The 7,915-nt window shown below is 40.4% G+C and overlaps 2 protein-coding genes across 2 annotated transcripts in view; both read left to right on the top strand.

The window, feature by feature from the left end:
- The window catches only part of LOC107096416 (myotubularin-related protein 9-like), an 11,358-nt gene extending 7,110 nt beyond the window's left edge, over positions 1–4,248 (top strand). The window contains exons 6-9 of the mRNA XM_015393057.1: positions 690–831; positions 3,254–3,474; positions 3,561–3,712; positions 4,039–4,248. Of these exons, the coding sequence (XP_015248543.1) occupies positions 690–831; positions 3,254–3,474; positions 3,561–3,712; positions 4,039–4,139 (616 nt within the window). The 3' untranslated portion in view covers positions 4,140–4,248. The remainder of the gene's footprint in view (positions 1–689; positions 832–3,253; positions 3,475–3,560; positions 3,713–4,038) is intronic.
- Positions 4,249–7,179: 2,931 nt separating this feature from the next.
- The window catches only part of LOC107096419 (L-threonine 3-dehydrogenase, mitochondrial-like), a 6,924-nt gene continuing 6,188 nt past the window's right edge, over positions 7,180–7,915 (top strand). Inside the window, exons 1-2 of the mRNA XM_015393060.1 lie at positions 7,180–7,446; positions 7,544–7,750. Coding sequence (XP_015248546.1) covers positions 7,558–7,750 — 193 coding nt within the window. The 5' untranslated portion in view covers positions 7,180–7,446; positions 7,544–7,557. The remainder of the gene's footprint in view (positions 7,447–7,543; positions 7,751–7,915) is intronic.

Below are 7,915 nucleotides of genomic sequence, written 5' to 3'. Positions count from 1 at the left end.
ATCTCCCTCTTTGGAATAGAAATCGTAAAACAGATTGTAAATTGAAATAACAAGAAACTAATGATTTAGTAAATGAAAATATTGAGTTGTGGTTTTAAAGATAATCAAACAAACCAGTCTCAGACACAATAGAGAACCTCGCTGATGGATATTTCACCAACACACCTTCAATAGGTGGAGAAATTGGACTGAACATTTCAGAAAACACCTGAATGAAGCGTTTTCCTCAAAGCGTTGGTCAACATTTTAGTTAAGGAGCTCCATCAGGCTTGTTTATTTTGTTTTTGGTTTATTTATTATTATTTCTGATGAACCCGAACATGTTTTGATTCAAATTAGGGTTGCTTCAGCACCCCACAAAATAGGCTAAAACCCCCTATGGTTATTAGCTATCGAGTCTTTTAGTGGAATTATGAGAGAATTAAGTTAATCAACTGAATAGCTAATATGGTAATGGATCAAACAACAAAAACAGAAGAAGTATAAATAGGATACTGTTTTAATGTCTCAATGGTGACTGGGTTTGATACTATTCAAGAAATATGTAAAATCTGACATTTCCACATTTAGATTATTATTTTTTTAATCTAAGAAATAGTTTTTATAGTTTAATTTCTAAAACGTGCTGCATCAAGGAATCAGTGCAAATTAGTTTTTCTTTTCTTTATTATGTCCATTGTTTCATGCAGGGATGGTCATTCAGCTCTGGTTCACGGCTATGAAGGGACAGACTGCACCTTGCTCATCTGCACTCTGGCCCAGCTCATCATGGACCCAAGCTGCCGAACGCTGGAGGGCTTCCTGGCTCTCCTGGATAGGGAGTGGCTACAGGTGGGGTCTCTTTGTGTTTAGAATACAAGAAAAGAGTTTTTTAAATCATACTTTAAAATACCATATTTTTATGAATATATTTAACAAAGTTTACTAAGATCATTCAGATTTGAAATTGTAAAGGAAAATTTTTATCTATTTAAACTTTGCATACTCCAGGACATTACTCAAATGTTATGACGTTACACCCAAAGTGATATTTTGTTGGGATGTTATGTGACATAACAACAAAATGTGCACAACTCAGCAGAGGAGAGAACATTATTTAGCTTTTAACTTTTTGCAAAGGGATTTTGTTGTGCCCATGAGTAATACTTCAGGACCAGCTTTCACTAAGATTACAGCTTTTCGCATCTTCTCACCGCCTCTTCTTTGCAAAATATGCAGCTCAAGCTCAAACTGGAAGAGTCTGTCTTTGAGCAATAAGTGTTGCCACAGATTTTATTTTGACTTTAAGTCTGAACTTTGACTGGGCCATTCTGCAACAGAAATTTGATCATTCTATTGTAGCGTTGGTTGTATGTTGCAGCCTCAAACATGTTTTCCTCTAGGATTATCTCATATTTTGTTCTGTTTAGCCTCATCAACTGTTTGCTGTCATGGTGGCTGCAGCAGCTTCTCCAGCTCCTGGGATTAAGACTTAATGTGATTGATTTGAAGCTGATTTATGTACCACTTTAGTGCTAAACTCACAGCCGAAGCACAGCTTAACCAAACTGATGGCCATCTGGGACAATTCCGTTATTATTAAATTCACCAAGGCTGAAATCAACACAGGGTAGACAGTGGCTCTTGATGACAATGGAATGGAGCAGTAGAGTGTCGGGAGCAACGGTGAATTCACCAGGAGTGCCAAAACTTCCTGTGTTTTTAGCAAAGACCATCAGCAACTCTACTTCCTCAGGAGGCTGTAGAGAGCTGGACTCAGGAGCTCAGTCCTGAGGAACTTTGATCTCTGTGTAATGGAGAGCATTCTCTTCTTCTGCATCACGGTGTGGTATGGCAGCTGCACTGCTAGTAGGAGGATAGCTCTGCAGAGGGTGCTTTAGGCGGGACAGTGGACTGTAGGGATCAGCCTTCCCGCCACCTTGCTCCACTACACATCACAGTGTGTGCAGGATGGATAAAGGACTCATCCTGCACACAGTCTGCTTCAGCCTTTCCCCTCAGGCAGGCAGCTGAGGAGCATTCAGAGAAAGACCACCAGGCTCAGAAACAGCTTCACTCTGAAACTATTATAATCCTGAACTCGAGCAGCACTTAAAGGTATAGAGGACGATCTTTTATTTCCGGGTGGATCATCAAAATAAGTTGTCCTCCCAATTGTCAATCCTTCTGGTCATATGTTTAGGTGAGGCTGCCCTACATGCTCGCCCTGTTAGCTATCTTTCTATCTTTTTCAGTGCATGTGCACTGTCAGCCACATATGTGTGGTGAGCTACGGTTTCAGACGGTCATTGAAGCTCACCTTTTTCACAGCGTTTTATTTATAAATGGCCACGGGTTGTAAGAGAAAAAGAGAAAAAGGCCTCAGAAGAGGCAGATATATCCCAGAATGCTTTGCGCAGAGAGCTCTCCTCACTAAGAATTATGGGATTTGCTGTCCCAGCGGCCCGCTGTCACCATAGGCTGTTGCTAACTGACAGCGGCGACTAATAACAAAGATATGGTACCGGCACCACACAGTGGAGGAGGAGTTACGTGACCAACGGGGAGCAAAAAGCTAAATTTATCTAGTGCATGCTCTTGCAAGTGGAAATTTTTTAAGTGAAGAAGATGGGTCTTTTTAAAAAATTTATTGACAATACCTTTATTTCAGCTTCATCTCATTGTCTTTTTCTAAATTATTTAGTCCAAATTTAATTCCACAAACTTGCAAATGTGAAATGGTATGACAATAAAAAAGGATTGAATTCTAATATCAACTACACAAACTTTCTTGTCCTTGTTGAAGACAAGCATCGCCGCTTCGTGATGCTGCCATCGCCATGTATCAGGGGAGACATTCATGGTAATCAGGGGTTCTTGTATACAGAATTTTGAGTGTTGGTTTTAAATCAATTTTATAGCGATCTCATTAGAGCAGATCTTTGGTGAGTCCCCAATATTGAGCCCTTGGCAGCTTTTCTAATAAATATTATTGCTTTTATGTGTTTAGGTGAGTGCTAGTGCAAAGTTGTGTGAAGCTTTTTCTATTTGCAGTTGATAGTACAAACACAGCTCCTTATGAAATCCAAAGTTTGGAAAATTGTTTTAAATCTGTTCCTAATCTGAAAATTGCTTTATCTTCATTTCTAAGCTGTTTCTTTTTTCCTTTGAACTTCATAATGCTATTTGTTAACTATTTTAATATAAAAGATATGAGGCCTTTACATTTTTTCACCTATTTGATGTTAAGTGCAGTGCATGGTCTTTCTTGCAGGCAGGACACCCGTTCCAGCAGAGGTGTGCCCATTCGGCCTACTCCCACGCTCGCCTGCAGTATGAGTCTCCAGTCTTCCTGCTCCTGCTGGACTGTGTTTGGCAGCTTTGGCGCCAGTTCCCTCTAGCGTTGGGTTTCTCTGAGGCGCTGCTCCTTAGACTGGCAAATGAGGTCTATGCTTCAGACTACGGCACATTTCTGTGTAACAATGACCAGGAAAGGTTCGTTCAATCGTGGTTGTTTTTACTCAGTAAGAATTATATTGCAGAGCTCAGTGCTGTGCGTTGAAACTAATTCTCATTTTCAGGTGTGCCCTGGGAGTGAAGGACCGAACTCACTGTTTGTTCTGGGCCCTGCTGAGGCCATCAGAGAGAGACTACTACTCAAACCCTCTGTACGAGCCCACAGAGCTGGCCATCTGGCCCTCAGTTCACCCTCAGTCTCTACAGCTATGGAGAGGTAAGCTACCATTTCCTTATAATTGAACTTTATTGATCTCACATTGGAGAAATTTACCTCTGCATTTAACCCATCCCCTTGGGGAGCAGTGGACTGCTATTGTGGGGCTCCCAGGGAGCAATCAGGGGTTAAGGGTCTTGCTCAGAGAGCCAGAGTGGCAGCCTGTTGGAGTGGAGCTTGAAACTCAGAACCTCAGGATTCCAAGCTCAATGCTCTAACCACTAGGCTGCCATACCCCCATTGCATGCATTCTTAAACTTCTGTTATTGCACTCCAACATGTGAACATTACAGTGATCCCTGATATGACTTTCATCTGATTCCCAGGCTTTTTCCTGAGGTGGACACAGCAGGCGCGCCATCTTGAGGCAGTTCAAGAAGAAATAAGAACCATGGTCATTGAATGGGCCAGGGCGACTCAGAGGTGATGCCTCTACAAAGATATTACAATTTTATTGTAATTAAGTTGTTCACAGAGAAATATTCAAATATTCCTTCTATGTTTATATGTACAGTGTTTTTTTTTTTACGTAATAAAAGCTGAATTTTACAGAAACCTGAATGTTGTTGTGATTTTAGATTATTTTAAAAATTTAACAAAAGTAACAGAAAATGATTAATCTGGCAATTTGAAATACACCGATTTTGATTTAACATCAGTTGCTTTTATTATTTACCCAAACCCTATGCATAAGCAGAATATTGAGGGAAAAACCTCCCCTAACCGGAGAACGGGAGGGAGCTAGAATCAAGGAGAAAAAAGCATAGGAAATATAGAATAACTCCTAGAAGTCTGCTGCCATACCTACAAAAATAAGAATGAAGAAAAAAAAAGACAGCACAGCATCTAAAACAAAAGTTGGAGTCTTCTATGGACTTCCAGTAACTCCATGCATATAAACATAAAAAGCAAGACTTTCACAATCTTATTTAAAGCTAAACATAATTGGAGCTGCATCTTAGAATTAAGCATAACCATATATGCATGAACATCTAGATGCCAATGCTTGAATGGTGTATACCCATGAGTGTGCTTGTGTATATAAGGTTTATATTACTCCATCAGAAATACATGCTCAATAGTAGGTGTGAGGGGCCTCAGACCCACCCCAAAGAGCTCAGGGCTGACACAGAGAAGACCAGAAAGCCAAATGTCTAAAGGCATTACAGAGTAAAGTGACACCGGGAGGGCAGATCCTGCAATACGGGACACAAGAACCTTTACACAGGTAGTCCATAAATATAATTTTTATTACTTGAGCCTTTTAGGCAGATCTCAGATGGTGTTAAACCCATCCTTAACATCCATTGACCTGTATAGTGTGATCTATGAATTCTGTATTGTATTAGTTATAAATAAGGATTTACAGTCATTTTAAGACTATATGGTTTCAAAGTCACTTTCCAAAAATCTTTTTAAGGCAGCACTTTCAATTATTGGCAATCTCTCAAGGCCATTTTTAAGGATGGTGCTACTAAAAGCTTTAGTCGTCTATTTCCACTTTGCTCTGTCACTCAGTAGATGACCTGGTAAATAATCTTAATTTCAGGTCAGACATCTTCGATTCAGTTGCTCCAATTCTGAGAAGAAGAAAAAAATCAGTCAGGTGTTAAAAAAATGGCAGAAAAACTGAGCAGAGGTGGTAAAAGTGGATTCCAGCTTGAATATTAAGATATATAAAAAAAGAACTCTGTAGATGTAACTTACAGTCTTTTTTTTAATGAACTGATTCAGACAAAATGCCACAAAATGGAGAAATTTACCTCAGCATCTTCTTGGGGAGCAGTGGGCTGATATTGTGGGGTGCCCAGGGAGCAGTGTAGGGTTAAGGGTCTTTCTTAGAGACCCAGTTTGGCAGTCTGTGGGAGTGGGCCTCAAACTCAGAACCTCAGGATTCCAAGCTGTATGCCCTAACCGCTAGGCACACACTCCCCTTAAGGTGTTTGATGACATTGTAAAAAAGCAGAATGGAAGAACCACAGTGTTGATTGCTTGATTTTATTAGAGTGCCTGGAAAACTGGGTTAGCCTTTTTGGTTAAACACTAGACTGGTTTGACTCCTACTTGAAGGACAAGGAGTGTTTTGTGTCAGTAGGTAACTATATATCGTATGGTCCCTCCTATTTAATATCTACACTTTACCCCAAACTCGTATTTGTCACAGTCTTAGTTTTCCATTTGTTGTCCTCTGCTGCCCTCTTGTGTCCTCTTTCCCTTGCTCTGTTTTCTNCTAGGCACACACTCCCCTTAAGGTGTTTGATGACATTGTAAAAAAGCAGAATGGAAGAACCACAGTGTTGATTGCTTGATTTTATTAGAGTGCCTGGAAAACTGGGTTAGCCTTTTTGGTTAAACACTAGACTGGTTTGACTCCTACTTGAAGGACAAGGAGTGTTTTGTGTCAGTAGGTAACTATATATCGTATGGTCCCTCCTATTTAATATCTACACTTTACCCCAAACTCGTATTTGTCACAGTCTTAGTTTTCCATTTGTTGTCCTCTGCTGCCCTCTTGTGTCCTCTTTCCCTTGCTCTGTTTTCTGTTCTGCCCTCACCTGTTTTCAATCCCCTCGTTAGCCCTCTCTTTGTCTCTGTCCCCTTTAAAAGCCCTCCCTCTTCAGTTCCTGTTTGCTGGATCCTCGTCTAACGTCTGTATTCCTACCTCGTCTCTCCCTGGTTCCTTGAGTTTGGTTTTCCCCTGATGTCTCCTTGGTTCTGGTTCGTTTGTTATTTTTGTTGGATTTTTTTATTCCTGCCTCCCGTTCCTGTGAACCTTATTAAACCCACCTAAATTCACCTCTGCCTACTTGCCTCTGCATTTGGGTCCTCAATCAAACACCAAATCCTGACAGTATTTTATGAAACTACAAAATAAATTTCCATATCTATGCAGACAACTCGCAGTTTATACACAGATTACACAGATTATAATGTCACCAAATTACTATAAACCCATTCAAGGCTTGAATAAATGTATTATGGAAATCAAAGCATGAATGTGCTGATTGAAACAGAAGAAAAGTTATGCAGCTTCAGTTATTACACCTAAAAAATACAGATGAGGTCCAAGATCTGAGAGTACTGAAGGACTCAGACCTGAACCTTCAAAGGCGACCAACACAACCATACATAGTTTAAAATCAATTATATTGATCTACAATAAAACAATGTTCTAGAAAAGCCTCTGGTTGGCCTCTTTCAAATAATGGTCAAGAATGGAGATCAAACACTTATACTTGCTGTAGATATGAGTTGTTTTACTGAATGAACCATAGCCAGCCTTCTTCTCCAGACTAACAATTACAGAGGTGTTTAAAAGGGAGTATGTAACCACACGTTATGTACAGTGGAAGGATATACAACTGACACACCCCTCAGTCCTGTTAAGCTCAGCTAAACAGTCTTCACAATGCAAATCCCTGTGCACAGCATGTCAGCATGTTTGGCCTGACGGAGCTTTGCAGGATGGAGACTGTTGTCCAGCTCAGTCAGGAGGGACAGACCACTGTGATTTACAAAAAGGTGAAGCAGAACCAAGTCGGCCAGCATGTCTCTCTACACATGCATTTTTAACCAATGGTTACTGAGAGTTTTGAGAATGTGATTTGGGGGCTAAACAAATGCAGTACTGCAATTTTTTTTTTTGAAGAATTGTTGTTGATATTCTGAGTTACATCAGCCCACCTTGGATCAACAGTCAGCTTTCTAGGCTTTCTGAGTTTCCCAGCGAAAAGGTAATTTATGTCTTTTGTTTCTTTTGATGTTAAAGAAACACAAATATAATTTTCCTTGTAATGTATTTAATCGGTGTGGTATTTTAACTTTTCTAAGGCCTGATAGTGGATATGCAGCCTGGGGTTCAGGTGTGTATGCCAGCTGCTGCGATGCTGGGTGTGCTGTGCCGAGGCTGCCTCAGCAGGACGCAGCATCAAACCAGTCGCAGCTTCAACTCTTGGCCTAGGAGGATGAGTAGATGGAACAGTCAGGAGTCCTTAAGCACTGATACTCATCAGGAAAGTCCACGTGTACTCATCACAGGTGAAGCCTAATTCTAGCCTTAAAATGTTTGCTTAAAATGATCTATCTGGTCTCTTTTTGTGAGTGCCTTGGCAGAGGTGTCAAGTAACACTTGAGTGCACTTGTTAGGTATCTATACTTTACTCCATTACTTATTTTTCTTCCTACTTCTGACTTCTACTCATT

Source organism: Cyprinodon variegatus, unplaced genomic scaffold (assembly GCF_000732505.1).
Source record: "Cyprinodon variegatus isolate N-32 unplaced genomic scaffold, C_variegatus-1.0 Scaffold623, whole genome shotgun sequence".
NCBI classification, from domain to species: domain Eukaryota; kingdom Metazoa; phylum Chordata; class Actinopteri; order Cyprinodontiformes; family Cyprinodontidae; genus Cyprinodon; species Cyprinodon variegatus.
The sequence above is the reverse complement of the archived record's forward strand: the minus strand, read 5'-3'. Positions and strand labels throughout refer to the sequence as shown.